At 38.8% G+C, this 22,624-nt stretch overlaps 1 protein-coding gene across 50 annotated transcripts in view; it reads right to left on the bottom strand.

Moving 5' to 3' along the window:
• The window catches only part of LOC139964732 (uncharacterized), a 390,976-nt gene that overhangs the window by 46,455 nt on the left and 321,897 nt on the right, over window positions 1-22,624 (bottom strand). For 49 of the 50 annotated variants that reach the window (XM_071966600.1, XM_071966626.1, XM_071966636.1 and 46 more), the window contains 31 exons: window positions 22,244-22,546; window positions 21,737-22,039; window positions 21,229-21,531; window positions 20,722-21,024; window positions 20,212-20,514; window positions 19,702-20,004; window positions 19,192-19,494; window positions 18,685-18,987; window positions 18,175-18,477; window positions 17,665-17,967; window positions 17,155-17,457; window positions 16,646-16,948; window positions 16,136-16,438; window positions 15,626-15,928; window positions 15,116-15,418; window positions 14,608-14,910; window positions 13,525-13,827; window positions 12,713-13,018; window positions 11,877-12,179; window positions 10,982-11,281; window positions 9,749-10,051; window positions 8,659-8,958; window positions 7,734-8,033; window positions 7,053-7,352; window positions 6,302-6,601; window positions 5,427-5,726; window positions 4,037-4,336; window positions 3,276-3,575; window positions 2,207-2,509; window positions 1,548-1,847; window positions 461-763 (listed from right to left, as the gene is read on the bottom strand). In XM_071966600.1, the coding sequence (XP_071822701.1) occupies window positions 461-763; window positions 1,548-1,847; window positions 2,207-2,509; window positions 3,276-3,575; window positions 4,037-4,336; window positions 5,427-5,726; window positions 6,302-6,601; window positions 7,053-7,352; window positions 7,734-8,033; window positions 8,659-8,958; window positions 9,749-10,051; window positions 10,982-11,281; window positions 11,877-12,179; window positions 12,713-13,018; window positions 13,525-13,827; window positions 14,608-14,910; window positions 15,116-15,418; window positions 15,626-15,928; window positions 16,136-16,438; window positions 16,646-16,948; window positions 17,155-17,457; window positions 17,665-17,967; window positions 18,175-18,477; window positions 18,685-18,987; window positions 19,192-19,494; window positions 19,702-20,004; window positions 20,212-20,514; window positions 20,722-21,024; window positions 21,229-21,531; window positions 21,737-22,039; window positions 22,244-22,546 (9,369 nt within the window). The remainder of the gene's footprint in view (window positions 1-460; window positions 764-1,547; window positions 1,848-2,206; window positions 2,510-3,275; window positions 3,576-4,036; window positions 4,337-5,426; window positions 5,727-6,301; window positions 6,602-7,052; window positions 7,353-7,733; window positions 8,034-8,658; window positions 8,959-9,748; window positions 10,052-10,981; window positions 11,282-11,876; window positions 12,180-12,712; window positions 13,019-13,524; window positions 13,828-14,607; window positions 14,911-15,115; window positions 15,419-15,625; window positions 15,929-16,135; window positions 16,439-16,645; window positions 16,949-17,154; window positions 17,458-17,664; window positions 17,968-18,174; window positions 18,478-18,684; window positions 18,988-19,191; window positions 19,495-19,701; window positions 20,005-20,211; window positions 20,515-20,721; window positions 21,025-21,228; window positions 21,532-21,736; window positions 22,040-22,243; window positions 22,547-22,624) is intronic. The other variant, XM_071966625.1, reaches the window with a different exon arrangement.

Raw genomic sequence — 22,624 nt, 5'->3', positions numbered from 1 at the left:
TCAAATCTTGTAAACATGTTTCAGCAAATCTTTAATCAAAGTGGCAAACTTTATGAACTAAAACTTCAATAATAAAATGAATGAACATGTTTGGAAACAAACAGTGATATTTTTCAGAAATGTAGTCATCTAGTATTATGACAGGATTAGAATGTAGTTTACATGTCACATGTTTTATTTAGCAAATAATTTGATTTTTATTGTGACAACAGTACCTTTCATGGAAAGAAAACAAGAGTTGATTTAAGTTATTTTTTCTAATTTTGCTTTCACTGATTAAGTTAGTAGTTTTACGTAGTCACCTTTGACCAAATTCATCCTTTTTCTGCGAGTTTCTTTTCATGTTATTCCTTACTTTGAACCTAAACATCTCAAAATCAATTCTTTCCTTAAAATTCTACATATGAAGCAAGATTTCACTAAATCCTTCCTCTTCAATCTGTGATCTTATGTCACTTACTGAATGGGAAGGCTGCCTTGATAGGACTAGTGGGCTGACTTGGTTCCCCTTCTCCTTTCTTGTTGACAGCAATGACCCTAAACTGATACTCTTCATCCTCCTTCACCTGTTTCACTTTGAAAGTGGTTTCTGTGATCCTCTCGGTTGTGACCTTTGACCAGCGGGTGCTGAAACCGCTCTTCGTCTCCAGGATGTAGTGGGTGACGGGTGAACCACCATCAGTGGAGGGTGGCGTCCATGTAAGGGAGATGAAGGTTGGAGAGGTCTCTGTTGATTCTGGGGTGCCAGGTGGTCCAGGCACATCTATGTTATGAATGATTCAAACATGGTCATTGCAAATTATGAAATGATAATTATTATGAAATTAAAGAATAGAGTAGAAAATACTTCAGCTATAAAATGACATTCCTTATTGATTTTATTTCTTTGCTCTTTCAAAGAAAAGAAAATCAGCATGTTCTGGACACCACAGGGAAAAAGGGACATACTTGTTGTACAGTGTGAATCTAATGAATGTTGGTAAGCCATTAGACTGTTTGAAATGTTGAATATTTGGTGAATCATTAATATTGCCATGAATATTCAGTTACTACATTGTGAGCAATCATGATCTAATCCCTCTTCAGTTGTTTGTCTTCAAAGAACCTCAATATTCTGTCACCATTTTCCAAATCACAAAGTTGTTCTTCAACTACATTTTATTTTGTAAGACTAAGTTTGTCTCATAACTTTTACAAACTATCTGTCTTTTCAGCATACTCCATAGTTGGTTTGATTTATGACAATCGGACAATCCCTACGAATCAGCATTGAATGGGTACAGGGAGATTAGACCCCCATATTCAACCAATAAAAGAACACCACATCCAAGATCCTTTCTAAAAGATCAAGCAACCACCAGAAGAAAAACTCACATCTTCCCTCAATGCCTTATAGGCCAAACCTTATGTTTCCTCATCAAAGACTGTCATAATTTCTTGATCAATATCTCGTGGTGTTTATGATTGTATGTTTCTGAAACTTTCAACAGAGTCAAGAAGTTTAAAGGACCTTCCATGACAGCAAGAGACATAATGAAGGCACTCACCAATCTGTGATTTAGGAGTTACTGTCACAGGAGAGGAAGGTTTTCCTTCCCCAGCCTTGTTCTTTGGTACCACTCTGAATTGAATCTCATCCCCTTCCTTCAAACCAGTTGCATTGAACTCTGTGACGTCACCAGGGACTTCTCCGGTGGAGGTCCATCTAGGGCTGAATCTGTCCTTCTTCTGGATGTCGTAGCCAGTAATGGGCGAACCACCATCAGATAATGGTGGAGACCAAGACAGGGTGACGCTGGATTCTGTGACATTTTCAACCACAGGTGTCGATGGGGAACCTGGTGTTTCTGTATTTACAGACAAAATTTTAAATATTATTAACTTGATTGACAACATTTTCAAACAATGGGTCACCAAACCTATTTTTGCATCTCATGCAAAGATACAGTGAAGAGAGGTAATGCAACAAATAGTGTAGGTAAAATGGGAAATTCACATGCTCACCCCCCAACCCCCCCCCCCCACCATCTCCTTGAGAAGCAGATAAACAAATCATAAAAATAGCAAAGTTACTTCCTGCAGGGCCAATTATATCATCTGGGAAGTTTGCCTTCACCATCCTTTTCAATCTCCCCAATTTCCAGAATAGAATTTTCTGACTTTGTACTGGATATCTATGAACATCATTAATGAGTGAGGGTCTCACCAAATGGGAAGGTGGCCTTGATCACATCTGATGGTTTGCTTGGCTCACTTTCTCCCTTCTTATTGATAGCAATAACCCTGTACTGATATTCCTCGTCCTGTTTTACATTTGTCACTTTGAATGTCGTCTCCGTAATCTGGTCCCGTGTCACCCTGGTCCAACGAGACATGAAACGTCCCTTGGTTTCCAGGATGTAACCAGTAACTGGAGTTCCACCATCGTTGTTTGGAGCTGTCCATGTCAACGTGATGAAACTAGGTGACTTATCAGTGAATTCAGGGGTTCCTGGTGCATCTGGGACACCTGAAAGATGTACAAGAACAACCAAAAGAGGATGAACCAATGAAAATCTAAAATGTACTGTTTCACACTGGACCATAGAATACATGTCGATCTCATATCAAGTGCAGCAACATATTAAATTATCATGTATGAAGAGAAGCAATACTAGAGATTTAGACAGGGTTTACGACATGTTTTGAATTACAAGATGTCTGAATTTGTTACAAACAACAGGCCGAGGTTGAGAATAACAATGTCTTTAAGAGTTGCAAGTACACTAAATTAGCAAACTAATTACATACAATGGGTGAAGATTTCTGCCTATAAAGACCCTCCCACTTTCATACTATTTAAGGGTTGCACCTAGTTGGCTAAGTTTCTCTTCCAATGGGTAACTATTTTACACTACAGGCATGTCCATACATCTGCCCCTTCTCCTTTGGCTAGGGATATGACATACAATTTCCTGCAAACATCAAACTTGTGTGAACTCATGGTTTAACAGATATGAGTTTATCAACACTACCAGATATATATGGCTCACACCCATTAGCAAGGTTAAAGAAAGAAGCTAGGTTGATTAGGAGTATGGGAGAGGGTACGTACCACAAGTATAGGAAGATGGTATCAAGGAGGGTCTATCATCCACTTAAATGGTATGAATGCTCCGTAGTGAGTCTGTTTTAATAGGATTTGTACTTCCAAACATCTTAAGTTCAAATCCGACCACTACTATCTAAGTTATCTGAACTGAGAAATATTCTCCCAAGGGTGTACAATTACTTACTGTATGGTGATTTTGCAGTGAAAGTGACATCATCACTAGCTTTGCCAGGTCCTGCCTTGTTCTTTGGTATGACTCTAAACTGGTATTCATCACCTTCCTTCAACCTGCTGACCGTCAGTTCAATCTGGTCACCTGGTACCTCATCCACTTTGCTCCATCGAGGGCTGAACCTGTCCTTCCTCTCGATGATGTAATCCGTTATCTCAGCACCTCCGTCTTCCTTCGGTGGAGACCACTTCAAGGTAGCTGAAGTTTCTGTGATGTCCTCTACAGTGGGTTTCTCTGGGGCTCCAGGTGTTTCTATTTAATTTAAATGAAACAAAGAATGTAGTTTTAAGATGCACAAAGAAGAGTTACATAAAAAAATATATAACATTTTTAAAAAGAAATCCCTAGTCTGATGCAATAATTGTGCTATAACATACAAGTTATACCTTGAATTTTTTTTATAAAAAATATTGTTTTTAATAAACATATTTTTAATAAACATAATTATAATTTGGTTAAATAATCTAGGACTGCATTACTTTATTAGCAACGATTTGAATTGCACCAATCTAGGCTCCCAAAAATACTTTTAGAGAAATTTGAAAATATCAAAAAATTATCTCAATACAAACTGATACAAGACATATGAATGTGACAGAGAGTGTGCTAGATTTGTTTCAATGTATAACTTTTCTGTGATTTGCTGCCTACAAGGTAACCAGAATGCCCATGTTAAATTTCCTGTTGTCTCTTGTCCAGTCATTGGCACTTACTGTAAGGAGCCTTTGGAGTGACAGTTACTTCCTGGCTTGGTTTACCCACTCCAGCTTTGTTCTTTGGTGTCACTCTGAACTGGTAGTCATCTCCTTCTTTGAGTTTCTTCACGGTCAGTTCGGTCTGGTCTCCAGGTACTTCATCGACAATTGTCCATCTTGGGCTGAATCTGTCCTTCTTTTCGATGATGTAATCAGTGATGTCAGAGCCACCGTCATCTTTCGGTTGGGCCCATTTAAGTGTAGCCGAGTCAGCTGTAATGTCTTCAGCAACTGGTTTTTCAGGGGCACCTGGTTTAACTGGATAAAGAATAATGTCAAATAGTTACCAGCTCTAGATAAGATATGGGCAGGGGTGCAACACTCTCTTTGTACTAGCAGGAGGGGGACAAGATATTAAGGTGCCACAAGAAAGTTGATTAACTAGAGTAACTATTGAAAGAATGTTGAAGAATATTCAGTTGTTAGATTGTAAGCCATTTACATGTTATACATTGATGTATTATACACAAGGAATTTTGTGATTTTGCTAATATTTCTCTGTCTACTTGAGCATGCTGTTAGCATTGAAAGAAAGAGAAAAGGACATGAACGGGGTATAGATATGCGATACAGTAGACTTTGCCTATAAGTACAGGTCAGCAGTATATTCTACCCAAAACATCAAAAAACAAATCGCTGAGAATGCTAAAAGTTTTCAAAAGTACTCTCCACGAGGTTCTGACCCTCTAATATATTCCCCAAGAATAAGGAGTTTTCAATTGTCTGTCCTTCTCCTCTGTCCCCTCCCCCTCCCATCAATAAAATGCAATAAAATAAAGACTCACTGAGGGCAATACTTTGAGGATGGAAGGAATTGCTAGTTGAAGTTTGAGCATGAGTGACCATTGTTTGACTTCCCAACATATATTTTGTGGAAAATACTGATTATTTTTTGAAGCTATTAAAAAGAGCTATTAAGAAGATGTCCACCCCCATTCTGAACTCACAGTACCATTTTTTCATTGTTAGAGTTAGCTAGAGAATATGCATGAGACAGCTGAGTTATTTACAGCCTGTTGCTGCACACATCTAGTTCTCTCTACAAGAGTATAACAGAGACTGAGTAAAAACTGTACAGTACATATATATACAGAAAACAAGACTACTTAAAGGTAACACACTAATAATACAACCTGATTAACCTAACAATAGTCTGAAACAGAGCTGTAACAAAAGGCACTTATAACTGATCCACAAACTGCATTCCTTCTTACTACATATAATAGAGCTAGGAACTTAAAGGAACATATACAGTATTACATAGAATGTGAGACTACACTTCCTTAACATTCATCTCCCCTTACAAACAAGATACCATCCGATAAGTTTTTACTTATAATGTCCTTACCATATGGTGCCTTTGGTGTAGCGGTAACTGGAGAGCTTGGTCTACCTTTTCCAGCCTTGTTGACCGGAGTCACCCTAAACTGATAGTCCTCTCCTTCCTTCAAGTCGTCCACCAGTAACTCTGTCTGATCACTTGGAACTTTAGCGACCTCTGTCCACCTAGGACTGAACTTTTCCTTCTTCTCTATGATGTAGTCAGTGATATCCGACCCACCGTCATCGTCCGGTGGAGACCACGACAGGTCTACGCTATCTGCTGTGGTGCTCTCCACAGCGGGCTGTTCCATTGATCCGGGGACAACTGAAGAAAAATAAACCAGACATTATGGTAACCAAGGAAAGAAGAGTCGGATTGAGTTGATTTATATATGATTTTATGTAGGTGATTCGTCTACATCCAAAGTGGCATACATACTGCCTTATCGCCATCTGCTTAGTAACAATTACTACAGACATACAAATGAGGATTACCTACCGATACTTTACCCTTTTCTGTATACCTATCGGGATAATTTCAGAATATGCCCAAAGTTGATTAAAATGATTGTAACAAAATTGATTTATATAAAGTCTACATCAATTGTATCATGTCATCATATCTTGTAGCTTAGTGTCATTTAATAATATGGAATTTATCTATCTTCTCTGTTAAGCTATTTCAAGTCCCTTTACAGCAACCAAGGACATTTCCCCCCATGCTTCAAGGCAATTGTTTAAACTTACTCTAAATTTAAACAATGAGATTTTCAAAGTCAGGTGTTGCTTTCTTGGTGGCACAAATGTAGTCAGCGGAGCTTACTTGGAAAGTATTTTTCCTTTCACTTGCGAATGGCTCTAGGTGACTTAATTCTGAAATCTATGACCACTACAACTTACCATATGGGGCTTTTGGTGTAGCAGAAGCAGGAGGGCTGGGTTTGCCTTCACCAGCTTTGTTGACCGGGGTGACTCTAAATTCATATTCGTCACCTTCCTTCAGTTTACCGATTTTGAGATTTGTTTGATCTGAAGGTACCTTATCCACTTTGGTCCATCTTGGACTAAATTTGTCCTTCTTTTCAATGATGTAATCAGTGATGTCGGCGCCACCATCTTCCTTTGGTGGTGACCAAGCAAGGTTTACACTGTCAGCTGTGATATCCTCCACGACTGGCTCATTGGTAGCACCAGGGACAGCTAAGAAATAAAAATTAGTCATTATAACATGGTTAAAATAACCTATTAACTGGTCTAGCAAGCCTGTGCAATTGTTAAGCACCTAAATGACACACAGGTAAAACCTACCTTGACACAACCATTTAAGTTTGCTGAAAGTAAACTGGTGACTGGTGAGTAAAATACATTGATGAAACATTTTTTGGTGTATTCTAGCATATATATATATATATATACACTAAATAAAATATTTGCAATAAATTTAAGGAGATTAAAAGCCATTTCTGAAGTATAATCTAGGGCATCTAGCAAAACAGCATGTCAAAAATAATCCCATCGGAGTCGATCTTTTTAAAGGATTAATTCTTCTGTACTTGTTTCTGTAATAATACCTACAGTGATATAGCAATAGCATTCAGTTTAACACAAGTACTTGAAATAAATGTAATATCCATAACAACTTTACACTTACTGTAAGGGGCTTTTGGTGTAGCAGTCACTGGGGAGCTTGGTTTGCCCTCACCAGCCTTGTTTTTAGGGGTCACTCTAAACTGGTACTCTTCACCTTCCTTAAGTTTATTGACTGTCAGTTCGGTTTGGTCTGCAGGTACCTCTGCAACCTTGCTCCACCTCGGGCTAAATTTGTCCTTTTTCTCGATGATGTAATCGGTGATGTCAGAGCCTCCATCGTCTTTTGGTGGGGCCCACTTTAAGCTAGCGCTGCCTTCTGTGACACTTTCAACCTCTGGGCTTTCTGGTGCTCCTGGAGTGACTGTAATCAGAATAAAACACAATGCTAGATTATAGCAGATATTTTGAATTTGGTTGCTACTTGACCAAAACTAAATATTATTTTTCCACATATGATTGCAATTTATTTTTCTAACATGCCTTCTACATTTCAACAAGGGGAAGCGGTCATTTCATTCTATGCTGAACATTGCATTGCCCAGAAACATTCATATCCTATTTCCTCATATAGATTTCAAAAGTATGCTAAGCATAGCCACATCTCCTTATTAAATGGATGTAGAACTATTACTTACGTACTACAACAGTTTTACAGTAAGATATTTCTTCTACACTTTTTCACATTTTTTGGCTAAAAATGACAGGAATGTTACATATTCGAACATAAAAAAAGATTTCATACCATATGGCGCCTTTGGTGTCACGCTGACTGGAGAGCTTGCTTTACCTTCTCCAGCCTTGTTCACCGGGGTAACTCTAAACTGGTAGTCATCCCCTTCCTTGAGTTTGTCCACCTTAAGGTCAGTCTGGTCAGAGGGTACTTGAGCCACCGTGCTCCACCGAGGGCTGAATCGGTCTTTCTTTTCTACGATGTAATCTGTAATATCTGAACCACCATCGTCATCTGGTGGCGACCATGAGAGAGTGGCACTGTGTGCTGTGACTTCTTCTACAACGGGAACTTCTGGGGCACTGGGTGCCTCTGTAATGACACCACAAAGATATAATGTTTTGATCAGGTAAATAATGATTGAAAAAGAGGAAAGGCACACAGAACGTAAACCAAACATCATCATCATCATCATCATTATAATACAAATTTGGTAAACATGACATCCCAATCTCTTTCTTTGCTTGTGTCAAAATAACAACTAGGCCTCCACTTTATTATTTTTGCATAAAGTTGTATCTGTCAAACATTTGAGAAATTATGTCATTTATGTATCTTTTTTACATTAATCAGATATAAGGTAAGATTAAATTACACAAATAAATTTGCCAGTAAACAGATATTTACAAAAGTTTGAAAATCATGAAGAGAGTACGTGTTATACAAGTTTCTTATGTAAGCAAATAGTCTGCCTAAATTATAGCATGGTGAGAGGGTGGGGGGTGGGGATAGGGTTGGGATGGGGAGAGGGGTGAAAGGTGGTGGAGAAGTGGCCAATACCCATACCTAAAATTCAAGTGACATTTGGCCAATGATCTCTATTTTGGAAGTCACAACCCTCACCAATTATTTTCATCCATATTTACTTGACACAATACAGAATGACATTATATAGTTTCAGCTCTGCTAAGTGAAGGAATATCTTGTAGTTTCTTACCATATGGTGCCTTTGGTGTTGCTGATACAGGGGTGCTAGGCTTGCCCTCTCCTGCTTTGTTAACAGGGGTCACCCTGAATTCATAGTCATCACCTTTCTTCAATTTATCTACTTTCATTGTGGTCTGCTCGCCTGGTACTTGGGCCACTTTGGTCCATCTGGGGCTAAATTTGTCTTTCTTTTCGATGATGTAATCTGTGATGTCAGAGCCCCCGTCACTATCTGGTCTCTCCCAGGCTAGAGTAACACTGTCCTCTGATATATCCTCTGTAACAGGAGCTTTGGTTGAACCTGGTTTTTCTATTGAAGAAAAGGTTTTTATGTACAATAATGAATACAGCAAACTATAACAGTCGTTAACTTTATACTCATGATGCAGAACAGGTAATATTGTCATAAGGTTAATCTCAACATACTTTATAACTAGAGTATGTATTGTATAGGGACAATTCTCATGAATGCTTATCATACTTACTAATAAAATCTGAATGGATACATGACAGTACATAGTATCTTTCAGTTTTACTTCATACTTATCATACCTACTGAATGAATATAGAAAGAGTACAAAATTTCTTATAGTTTCACTTCATACTCATAAATACTTCCTGAAAGAATATAGAAAGAGTAAATATTATCTTACAGTATACTTCATAATCAGGCTACTTACTGAATGGGTAAGCTGCCTTGATAAGTTCTGATGGCTTGATCGGTTGAAAGAATATAGCAGAGTAAATATTAACTTACAGTTTTACTTCACAATCAAGCTACTTACTAAATGGGTAAGCTGCCTTGATAAGTTCAGATGGCTTGCTCGGTTGTAAGAATATAGCGGAGTTAATATTAACTTACAGTTTTACTTCATAATCAGGCTACTTACTAAATGGGTAAGCTGCCTTGATAAGTTCACTTGGCTTGCTCGGTTGTAAGAATATAGCGGAGTTAATATTAACTTACAGTTTTACTTCATAATCAGGCTACTTACTGAATGGATAACCTGCTTTGATAAGTTCAGATGGCTTGCTCGGTTGAAAGAATATAGCAGAGTAAATATTATCTTACAGTTTTACTTCATAATCAGGCTACTTACTGAATGGATAAGCTGCCTTGATAAGTTCAGATGGCTTGCTCGGTTGACTCTCTCCTTTCTTGTTGACTGCAATCACTCGGTACTGATACTCTTCGTTCTCCGTCAGGTTTTTCACGGTGAATGTCGTATTTTGTATCTGATCACGACTCACTTTGGTCCACCGGGTGGTAAACCTGCCCTTGGTTTCTAAGATATATCCTGTAACTGGGGTGCCACCATCGTTTTCTGGTGGTGTCCAGGTTAAAGTGATGACAGAGGGGGAGACCTCTGTGGCCTCTGGTTTACCAGGGGCTTCAGGAACATCTGACGAAGGAGAAGATAATAGTTATATTAAAAATCAGCAGTTAGTTTTACGACTCTTAAGCGACCACAAATGTGGAAGAGACTTGCAAGGGCTTATGGATTACAACTTACATGTCGGGCGGCTTAATTCCAATCCAACATTTTAACCAAAAGTTGGAATCTTTTCAATTTCGAAAGTCATTTCAGATGAGAAAACAGAAGATGCTCTTGGATGAAAAACCCACCTTACTATGACCCGGCCAGGCATCAGACCCCAAACTTCTCAATTTACTAAGACTCATTGCTTCAAATGCCACCGCCTCTATCCACTTTGCCACAGCACCGGTATAAGATATTTTTCACATCACTAATAAATCCCTTTTGCTTGGATTCATTGTGGATTTGGACAAAATCTTATTGAACAGTCTTCTATCAAATGTAAAATACTTCATAATACTGAACTTACTGGAACAATGGGGTTGATATATTTTGCAACATATACTCTACATAGTGAGAAGATGAGGAGGGTGGCTTAGGGGAGACAAGTGTAGGATCAGTGGTGTTAAGTTGGGTACTTGTATTCACTTTGATGAATGCTGAGCAGGATTGCTGTGTCGCACCCCCAATCTTCTTGCCACATCTAACAAACTGGTTCCAAACCATGCCCATGAAAAAACAACCTGATTTTACTTCACACATGGATTGCTAATATCAGTAGGATATGAGTAGAGATCATATCCAATTCAAACCTATTTTACAGGTATAATAATGGTATTACAGCTGGTGTTAGTTAATCGGTTCGAACCCACCGACATAGGTTATGACAACAAAACCATGGTAACAAGAAAAATACTTGATAGGGAGTATCATCATCACTTAAGGAATTTTCATCTTGAGACAGCCAAGCACCTCAACAAAGCAGTACTTTGCAGTACCATTAGTGTTACTTACCAAACTTTGATTTGGGTGTGGCTGACACTGGTGGACTGGGTTTACCCTCACCAGCTTTGTTCTTAGGGGTCACTCGGAACTGGTATTCTTCTCCCTCCTTTAACCCTGTCGCTTTCAAGTCTGTCTGATCTCCAGGGACTTCATCAACCTTGCTCCATCTGGCGCTGTAACGATCTTTCTTTTCGATAATGTAATCAGTAACATCTGCACCCCCATTGTCGGATGGTGGTTTCCAAGAAAGGTTGACTGTTGATTCTGTAATGTCAGATACTGTTGGCTTCTCCATTTGTCCAGGGGTGTCTAAAAATAAGATGATGCCAAATGCTCAACTGGAAATACTGCATAGTGTCTAGCTCTTGCAATTAAATCATTTACAGAGGAATGTTTCCAAAATATAATTCATTGCCCCAGTAAGATAGGTATTCAGTTTATAATTACTAATTCATCTACCCTAATATATTATAGCAAAGACTATTGAACTTCTTATACTTTATTTTGCTAGATCAATCATATATGTATACTTATATATGTATACTTACATGTTTACTTATATGTATACTCATATGTACACTTATATACATATACATATAAGTATGCTTATAAGTATACATATAAGTATGCTTATATGTATACTTATATATGTATACATATATGTATACTTATATGTATACTTATAAAAAATACTTATATGTATTTATATAAGTACACATATAAGTATACATGTAAGTATATATGTAAGTATGCTTATAAGTAAACAGGAGAAAAGATGGCAGGGGAGATGTGAGTGGATATAATTTGGAACTTGAAAATAACTTTCCAAAATGTTTATACTGATATGGTCGTATAAATTAGCAAAGCAGACTCAAAAGGGAATAGAACCTAAATGTGCTCTTACCGAAAGGCAGTTTAGCTTTGATGGGCTCACAAGGTACGCTGGGTTGACTTTGACCAGCCTTGTTGACAGCTCGCACTCGGAACTCATACTGGTTACCTTCAAGGAGACCAGTCACTAAGTAACTAGTGTCTGGGATCGGTGATTTGTTGACAGGTGACCAGCGATCTCGTGACGTATCCCTCTTCTCTACGATGTAACCGGTGATTGGTGAACCACCATCTTCTTTGGGAGGTTCCCACGACACATCAATGCTGGTACGATCCACATTAGTTGCAGCAGGTCTTTCAGGAGCAAATGGCACATCTTTACAGAACAAAAAGTTAAAGGTTATGACTGTACTGAATTTCATAACCTATGGCAAGTACAAACTTTCTTCTGTGACATCAAATATTTTCTCCAATTGTTTATTTAATTGTTCTCTTTGGTTTTAGCCTTTTCATTTTCTCTTGGATACTAGCTTAGATAAACATTCTTGTTTCTTTTAGTGCCCATCATATGTGTAACTATACCAATTTCTGATGATTTTGTCATATATTACTGTAAATCATATGAAAATAAATTTGAATTAAATTGAATGGTGATTGCAAATTAATGCAGGTAAATTTGAAGTTTTTTTTGTACATGTTTTGATTCACATTAACAAACAAAGCAAGTGTACAAACGAAACTGCCTGCAACAAATATCAATCTCACATATAATACATCTGAAACATACAACATTTTTTTTATATATTTTGGTCAAGACCTGTCTTGTTTCTTTTGCATCAAAACTTTCAAAGTTTGGGAAAGGTTTTAATATCAAAATATTTCACAACTACACACCAAAAAGAAACATACCATAGGGAGGCTTAGCCTTGGTCGGTGAGGTTGCCTTGCTAGATTCTCCAACACCAGCAACATTTTCTGCGCTGACACGGAACACATACTCCACTCCTTCTCTGAGGTCAGCGACTGTAAGGGTCAGCTCAGACACAAGGTCATCTTTGTGTGCTTTCACCCACCGTTTGGTGCCAGCCTCACAACGTTCCACAATGTAACCTATGATGTCTGCACCACCATCATTCTCGGGTGGCATCCATGTAAGGGTCATCTTGGTGCGATCAATATCTGAGATAACTGGTACACCAGGCGGGCCTGGCACATCTGAAATAAGAAATGAAAATTCCAGGTGAACAAAATCTGGAATTATGTCATAAAAAGCCACTTTGGTGTAAATGAAAGTAGTGACAATTGATTCATGTTCTGTTGCCATGGCAATCCATTGGTCTATGACAAACAGAAGGAACAAAGATGATTTTGCAGATATCTGCATTTATATTCTTTTTGGCATTGAATGAAGTCCCCATTAGATGAATAGATGAATATAGATAAATAATATTATATTTGTATAGAAAGAAATTTCAAGCAGAAACAAAAAAAAGGGACTATGCTACAAAATTTTCCTTTCAATGCTTGAGTAATTAAATTTGAGAAAATTGGGACAGATGTTTGCCTTTAACAATAATCACAGACAAAAGTTTCTGGCTAAAATCATGTGTGGAATCTATTCTTCTTCACAGAATTGTGACACTGCACTAAACAACATCATTACAATGACATGGTATTGGTCCTTTTGCCAGGGTACTGAGGTTTTAAGTATGTAAACATACCATATGGTGGTTTGGCGACCTTCAAATCTGAAGGCTCGCTTGGTTTGCTCTGTCCTGCTTTGTTCTCTGCGATCACCCTAAACTGGTATTCCGTTCCCTCCTTGAGATCAACAATGGTGTAAACAGTCTCAGAAATGGCGGTCTCCTTGACCTTCGTCCAACGAGAAGTGAACTTGTCCTTCTTCTCGATGAAGTATCCTGTGACTGGGGAACCTCCGTCACTCTCTGGAGGACTCCAGGAGATGGTCATAGAGGTGCTATCAATGTCCACCACATTTGGCTTGCCAGGAGGTGATGGCACATCTAAATGAAAAAGAAGAGCACCAAATCACACAGTCAGTTACTTGTTAAGAATTTCATTTTACAAGTTCTTGTGAGCTAAACTGAAAACAGTTTGTGTTTACTTTTCCTTATGTTCAAGAGAGATGATGGCAACAATCTGGATGTGGCAGGGGGGGATGGGTATAGGTGCAGGAGGGGGACAATTCTGGGGTCATGTTGAGAGGAAACATCTCCTGCCACAGCTGTAAATTACTTTAATTATCACTTTTTATGAAACGTTTAATGTGATTGGTTTTTGACTTATCATAGTTGTCTTCATTTTTTGCTTTTCAGCGACTGCACATGATACATTTCATTAGGCTTACTATTAAGTATTAGTTGAAGAGACCACAGTAGTGTCATTTACTTTCCCCTCTGTCAGTAGCAATAGTATTTTCTACATCACAATATGCAAAAGAAGGTTTGATTAGTTTAGTACAATAAGGCTAGGTTCCTCCTATTAACAGTTATACATTTAATTGCATTTTTGTGTACTGTTACTCAAATAGAATGATTTGCACCAAGAATGCTGATCCTTCCTTAGCTATTGTACCCTGAACAGGGGAAGGTATTAGCAGAAATTCACACGGTTACCTCACCAACATCTTTTTATCTGATATGAGTGCCCAACGATTCTATTATTTCATGAGATCTTACAAACAATGAGCTAGCAATCGTTGCTGAAAGAAAAATGATACAGTTTCTAGACGTTGAATAATATCAACTATCATCATAAAATGTTATCATATCCATCAATCTTACCGAAAGGTAATTTAGCCTTTTGAATATCTGATGGTTCACTGGCAGGGCCTGGTCCGGCCTTGTTCTCAGCAGTAACACGGAACTGGTATTCCATGTCAGTTGTGAGGCCTGTCACAGTGAAGGTTGTCTCAGGAACTAGTTCTCTGGTTGCCTTAACCCATCTGGTGCTGGTCTTCTCTTTACGTTCAATGATGTAACCAATGATGGGACTTCCTCCATCAGATTCTGGTGGAGTCCAAGTGATGGTGATCTCTTTAGGACCAAAGTCAGTCACCTCTGGTTTACCAGGTTTGCCTGGCTTATCTGTGAGAACACATGGAAAAATCAGAATTATAAGATGACAACAAACTTTTTAAATCAAACTTATATTCGTACTACTTGTTCGCATGAATGGTAGTCAAATTAGAAAGTACATTGATAGACAATATTTCAAAGTTCAATCATAGTTTTAAACCATGTCCTAAGAAACCTTTTTTAAGGTATAAATGGAGTATGGCTAAATGCATACCAAAGGCTTCTTTGGCTTTCTGGAGGTCTGATGGTTCACTGACTGGGCCTGGTCCGGCCTTGTTCTCAGCAGTAACACGGAACTGGTATTCCAAGTCAGTGGTGAGGCCTGTCACAGTGAAAGTTGTCTCAGAAACCAATTGTTTGGTTGCCTTAACCCATCTGGTGCTGGTCTTCTCTTTACGTTCAATTATGTAACCAATGATGGGACTTCCTCCATCAGATTCTGGTGGAGTCCAAGTGATGGTGATCTCTTTAGGACCAAAGTCGGTCACCTCTGGTTTACCAGGTTTGCCTGGCTTATCTGTGAGAACATATGGAAAATCAGAATTATAAGATGACAAAAATCTTTTTAAATGATACTAATATTCCAACTGCTTGTTTGATTGAATGGTAGTAAAAATAGAAAGTACACTGATAGACAATATATCAAAATTCATGTCATAGTTTTGTACCACGTCCTAAGAAACCTTACTTTATGTTTATTAATGGAGTATGGCTAAATACATACCAAAGGCTTCTTTGGCTTTCTGCAGGTCTGATGGTTCACTGACTGGGCCTGGTCCGGCCTTGTTCTCAGCAGTAACACGGAACTGGTATTCCATGTCAGTGGTGAGGCCTGTCACAGTGAAGGTTGTCTCAGAAACCAATTGTTTGGTTGCCTTAACCCATCTGGTGCTGGTCTTCTCTTTACGTTCAATTATGTAACCAATGATGGGACTTCCTCCATCAGATTCTGGCGGAGTCCAAGTGATGGTGATCTCTTTAGGACCAAAGTCAGTCACCTCTGGTTTACCAGGTTTGCCTGGCTTATCTGTGAGAACACATGTAAAATCAGAATTATAAGATGACAACAATCTTTTTAAATCAAACTTATATTCGTACTACATGTTCGATTGAATGGTAGTCAAATTAGAAAGTACATTGATAGACAATATATCAAAGTCAGCATCATTGTTTTAAACAATGTCCTAATAAACCTTACTTTATGTGTATAAATGGAGTATGGCTAAATACATACCAAAGGCTTCTTTAGCTTTCTGCAGGTCTGATGGTTCACTGGCTGGGCCTGGTCCGGCCTTGTTCTCAGCAGTAACACGGAACTGGTATTCCATGTCAGTGGTGAGGCCTGTCACAGTGAAAGTTGTCTCAGAAACCAATTGTTTGGTTGCCTTAACCCATCTGGTGCTGGTCTTCTCTTTACGTTCAATGATGTAACCAATGATGGGACTTCCTCCATCAGATTCTGGTGGAGTCCAAGTGATGGTGATCTCTTTAGGACCAAAGTCAGTCACCTCTGGTTTACCAGGTTTGCCTGGCATATCTGTGAGAACACATTGAAAATCAGAATTATAAGATGACAACAATCTTTTTAAATGAAACTAATATTCCAACTGCTTGTTCGATTGAATGATAGAAAAAACAGAAATTACATTGATAGACAATGTTTAAAATTTCATACAATAGTTTTAAACCACGTCCTAAGAAATCTTACTTTATGTTTATTAATGGAGTATGGCTAAATACATACCAAAGGCTTCTTTGGCTTTCTGGAGGTCTGATGGTTCACTGGCTGGGCCTGGTCCGGCCTTGTTCTCAGCAGTAACACGGAACTGGTATTCCATGTCAGTGGTGAGGCCTGTCACAGTGAAGGTTGTCTCAGAAACCAATTGTTTGGTTGCCTTAACCCATCTGGTGCTGGTCTTCTCTTTACGTTCAATTATGTAACCAATGATGGGACTTCCTCCATCAGATTCTGGTGGAGTCCAAGTGATGGTGATCTCTTTAGGACCAAAGTCAGTCACCTCTGGTTTACCAGGTTTGCCTGGCTTATCTGTGTGAACAGATTCAAAATTAGAATTACAATTGACAACAGTCTTTTTAAATGAAACTAATATTCCAACTGTTTATTCGATTGAATGGTAGATAAAATAGAAAGTACATTGATAGACAATATTTCAAATTTTATGTCATAGTTTTGTACCACGTCCTAAGAAATCTTACTTTAGGTGTATAAATGGAGTATGGCTAAATACATACCAAAGGCTTCTTTGGCTTTCTGCAGGTCTGATGGTTCACTGACTGGGCCTGGTCCGGCCTTGTTCTCAGCAGTAACACGGAACTGGTATTCCATGTCAGTGGTGAGGCCTGTCACAGTGAAGGTTGTCTCAGAAACCAATTGTTTGGTTGCCTTTACCCATCTGGTGCTGGTAATCTCTTTACGTTCAATGATGTAGCCAATGATGGGACTTCCTCCATCAGATTCTGGTGGAGTCCAAGTGATGGTGATCTCTTTAGGACCAAAGTCAGTCACCTCTGGTTTACCAGGTTTGCCTGGCTTATCTGTGAGAACACATGGAAAATCAGAATTGTAAGATGACAACAATCTTTTTAAATGAAACTAATATTCCAACTGCTTGTTCGATTGAATGGTAGTAAAAATAGAAAGTACATTGATAGACAATATTTCAAAATTGATATCATAGTTTTGTACCATGTACAAAGAAACCTTACTTTATGTGTATAAATGGAGTATGGCTAAATACATACCAAAGGCTTCTTTGGCTTTCTGAAGGTCTGATGGTTCACTGACTGGGCCTGGTCCGGCCTTGTTCTCAGCAGTAACACGGAACTGGTATTCCATGTCAGTGGTGAGGCCTGTCACAGTGAAGGTTGTCTCAGGAACTAGTTCTCTGGTTGCCTTAACCCATCTGGTGCTGGTCTTCTCTTTACGTTCAATGATGTAACCAATGATGGGACTTCCTCCATCAGATTCTGGTGGAGTCCAAGTGATGGTGATCTCTTTTGGACCAAAGTCAGTCACCTCTGGTTTACCTGGTTTGCCTGGCTTATCTGTGAGAACACATTAAAAATCAGAATTATATGATGACAACAATCTTTTGAGATGAAACTAATATTCCAACTGCTTGTTCGATTGAATGGTAGTAAAAATAGAAAGTAAATTGATAGACAATATTTCAAAATTGATATCATAGTGTTGTACTATGTACAAAGAAACCTTACTTTATGTGTATAAATGGAGTATGGCTAAATACATACCAAAGGCTTCTTTGGCTTTCTGAAGGTCTGATGGTTCACTGACTGGGCCTGGTCCGGCCTTGTTCTCAGCAGTAACACGGAACTGGTATTCCATGTCAGTGGTGAGGCCTGTCACAGTGAAAGTTGTCTCAGAAACCAATTGTTTGGTTGCCTTAACCCATCTGGTGCTGCTAGTCTCTTTACGTTCAATGATGTAACCAATGATGGGACTTCCTCCATCAGATTCTGGTGGAGTCCAAGTGATTGTGATCTCTTTTGGACCAAAGTCAGTCACCTCTGGTTTACCTGGTTTGCCTGGCTTATCTGTGAGAACACATTAAAAATCAGAATTATATGATGACAACAATCTTTTGAGATGAAACTAATATTCCAACTGCTTGTTCGAATGAATGGTAGTAAAAATAGAAAGTAAATTGATAGACAATATTTCAAAATTGATATCATAGTGTTGTACTATGTACAAAGAAACCTTACTTTATGTGTATAAATGGAGTATGGCTAAATACATACCAAAGGCTTCTTTGGCTTTCTGAAGGTCTGATGGTTCACTGACTGGGCCTGGTCCGGCCTTGTTCTCAGCAGTAACACGGAACTGGTATTCCATGTCAGTGGTGAGGCCTGTCACAGTGAAAGTTGTCTCAGAAACCAATTGTTTGGTTGCCTTAACCCATCTGGTGCTGGTCTTCTCTTTACGTTCAATGATGTAACCAATGATGGGACTTCCTCCATCAGATTCTGGTGGAGTCCAAGTGATGGTGATCTCTTTAGGACCAAAGTCAGTCACCTCTGGTTTACCAGGTTTGCCTGGCTTATCTGTGAGAACATATGGAAAATCAGAATTATAAGATGACAACAATCTTTTTAAATCAAACTAATATTTCAACTGCTTGTTTGATTGAATGGTAATGAAAATAGAAAGTACATTGATAGACAATATTTCAAAGTTCAATCATAGTTTTAAACCATGTCCTAAGAAACCTTTTTTAAGGTATAAATGGAGTATGGCTAAATGCATACCAAAGGCTTCTTTAGCTTTCTGGAGGTCTGATGGTTCACTGACTGGGCCTGGTCCGGCCTTGTTCTCAGCAGTAACACGGAACTGGTATTCCATGTCAGTGGTGAGGCCTGTCACAGTGAAAGTTGTCTCAGAAACCAATTCTTTGGTTGCCTTTACCCATCTGGTGCTGGTCTTCTCTTTACGTTCAATGATGTAACCAATGATGGGACTTCCTCCATCAGAGTCTGGTGGAGTCCAAGTGATGGTGATCTCTTTAGGACCAAAGTCAGTCACCTCTGGTTTACCAGGTTTGCCTGGCTTATCTGTGAGAACACATGGAAAATCAGAATTGTAAGATGACAACAATCTTTTTAAATGAAACTAATATTCCAACTGCTTGTTCGATTGAATGGTAGTAAAAATAGAAAGTACATTGATAGACAATATTTCAAAATTGATATCATAGTTTTGTACCATGTACAAAGAAACCTTACTTTATGTGTATAAATGGAGTATGGCTAAATACATACCAAAGGCTTCTTTGGCTTTCTGAAGGTCTGATGGTTCACTGACTGGGCCTGGTCCGGCCTTGTTCTCAGCAGTAACACGGAACTGGTATTCCATGTCAGTGGTGAGGCCTGTCACAGTGAAGGTTGTCTCAGGAACTAGTTCTCTGGTTGCCTTAACCCATCTGGTGCTGGTCTTCTCTTTACGTTCAATGATGTAACCAATGATGGGACTTCCTCCATCAGATTCTGGTGGAGTCCAAGTGATGGTGATCTCTTTTGGACCAAAGTCAGTCACCTCTGGTTTACCTGGTTTGCCTGGCTTATCTGTGAGAACACATTAAAAATCAGAATTATATGATGACAACAATCTTTTGAGATGAAACTAATATTCCAACTGCTTGTTCGATTGAATGGTAGTAAAAATAGAAAGTAAATTGATAGACAATATTTCAAAATTGATATCATAGTGTTGTACTATGTACAAAGAAACCTTACTTTATGTGTATAAATGGAGTATGGCTAAATACATACCAAAGGCTTCTTTGGCTTTCTGAAGGTCTGATGGTTCACTGACTGGGCCTGGTCCGGCCTTGTTCTCAGCAGTAACACGGAACTGGTATTCCATGTCAGTGGTGAGGCCTGTCACAGTGAAAGTTGTCTCAGAAACCAATTGTTTGGTTGCCTTAACCCATCTGGTGCTGCTAGTCTCTTTACGTTCAATGATGTAACCAATGATGGGACTTCCTCCATCAGATTCTGGTGGAGTCCAAGTGATTGTGATCTCTTTTGGACCAAAGTCAGTCACCTCTGGTTTACCTGGTTTGCCTGGCTTATCTGTGAGAACACATTAAAAATCAGAATTATATGATGACAACAATCTTTTGAGATGAAACTAATATTCCAACTGCTTGTTCGAATGAATGGTAGTAAAAATAGAAAGTAAATTGATAGACAATATTTCAAAATTGATATCATAGTGTTGTACTATGTACAAAGAAACCTTACTTTATGTGTATAAATGGAGTATGGCTAAATACATACCAAAGGCTTCTTTGGCTTTCTGAAGGTCTGATGGTTCACTGACTGGGCCTGGTCCGGCCTTGTTCTCAGCAGTAACACGGAACTGGTATTCCATGTCAGTGGTGAGGCCTGTCACAGTGAAAGTTGTCTCAGAAACCAATTGTTTGGTTGCCTTAACCCATCTGGTGCTGCTAGTCTCTTTACGTTCAATGATGTAGCCAATGATGGGACTTCCTCCATCAGATTCTGGTGGAGTCCAAGTGATGGTGATCTCTTTAGGACCAAAGTCAGTCACCTCTGGTTTACCAGGTTTGCCTGGCTTATCTGTGAGAACATATGGAAAATCAGAATTATAAGATGACAACAATCTTTTTAAATCAAACTAATATTTCAACTGCTTGTTTGATTGAATGGTAATGAAAATAGAAAGTACATTGATAGACAATATTTCAAAGTTCAATCATAGTTTTAAACCATGTCCTAAGAAACCTTTTTTAAGGTATAAATGGAGTATGGCTAAATGCATACCAAAGGCTTCTTTAGCTTTCTGGAGGTCTGATGGTTCACTGACTGGGCCTGGTCCGGCCTTGTTCTCAGCAGTAACACGGAACTGGTATTCCATGTCAGTGGTGAGGCCTGTCACAGTGAAAGTTGTCTCAGAAACCAATTCTTTGGTTGCCTTTACCCATCTGGTGCTGGTCTTCTCTTTACGTTCAATGATGTAACCAATGATGGGACTTCCTCCATCAGATTCTGGTGGAGTCCAATTGATGGTGATCTCTTTAGGACCAAAGTCAGTCACCTCTGGTTTACCAGGTTTGCCTGGCTTATCTGTGAGAACATATGGAAAATCAGAATTATAAGATGACTACAATCTTTTTAACTGAAACTAATATTTCAACTGCCTGTTTTATTGAATGGTAATGAAAATAGAAAGTACATTGATAGACAATATTTCAAAGTTCATGTCATAGTTTCAAACCATGTCCTCAAAACCTTTTTTTAAGGTATATGTGGAGTATGGCTAAATGCATACCAAAGGCTTCTTTGGCTTTCTGCAGGTCTGATGGTTCACTGACTGGGCCTGGTCCGGCCTTGTTCTCAGCAGTAACACGGAACTGGTATTCCATGTCAGTGGTGAGGCCTGTCACAGTGAAAGTTGTCTCAGAAACCAATTCTTTGGTTGCCTTTACCCATCTGGTGCTGGTCTTCTCTTTACGTTCAATGATGTAACCAATGATGGGACTTCCTCCATCAGATTCTGGTGGAGTCCAAGTGATGGTGATCTCTTTTGGACCAAAGTCAGTCACCTCTGGTTTACCAGGTTTGCCTGGCTTATCTGTGAGAACATATGGAAAATCAGAATTATAAGATGACAACAATCTTTTTAAATCAAACTAATATTTCAACTGCCTGTTTTATTGAATGGTAATGAAAATAGAAAGTACATTGATAGACAATATTTCAAAGTTCAATCATAGTTTTAAACCATGTCCTCAAAACCTTTTTTTTAGGTATATGTGGAGTATGGCTAAATGCATACCAAAGGCTTCTTTAGCTTTCTGCAGGTCTGATGGTTCACTGACTGGGCCTGGTCCGGCCTTGTTCTCAGCAGTAACACGGAACTGGTATTCCATGTCAGTGGTGAGGCCTGTCACAGTGAAAGTTGTCTCAGAAACCAATTGTTTGGTTGCCTTTACCCATCTGGTGCTGGTCTTCTCTTTACGTTCAATGATGTAACCAATGATGGGACTTCCTCCATCAGATTCTGGTGGAGTCCAAGTGATGGTGATCTCTTTAGGACCAAAGTCAGTCACCTCTGGTTTACCAGGTTTGCCTGGCTTATCTGTGAGAACATATGGAAAATCAGAATTATAAGATGACTACAATCTTTTTAACTGAAACTAATATTTCAGCTGCCTGT

This window comes from Apostichopus japonicus, chromosome 23 (genome assembly GCF_037975245.1).
Source record: "Apostichopus japonicus isolate 1M-3 chromosome 23, ASM3797524v1, whole genome shotgun sequence".
Taxonomy (NCBI): domain Eukaryota; kingdom Metazoa; phylum Echinodermata; class Holothuroidea; order Aspidochirotida; family Stichopodidae; genus Apostichopus; species Apostichopus japonicus.
This window is presented reverse-complemented; position numbering and strand designations above follow the sequence as displayed.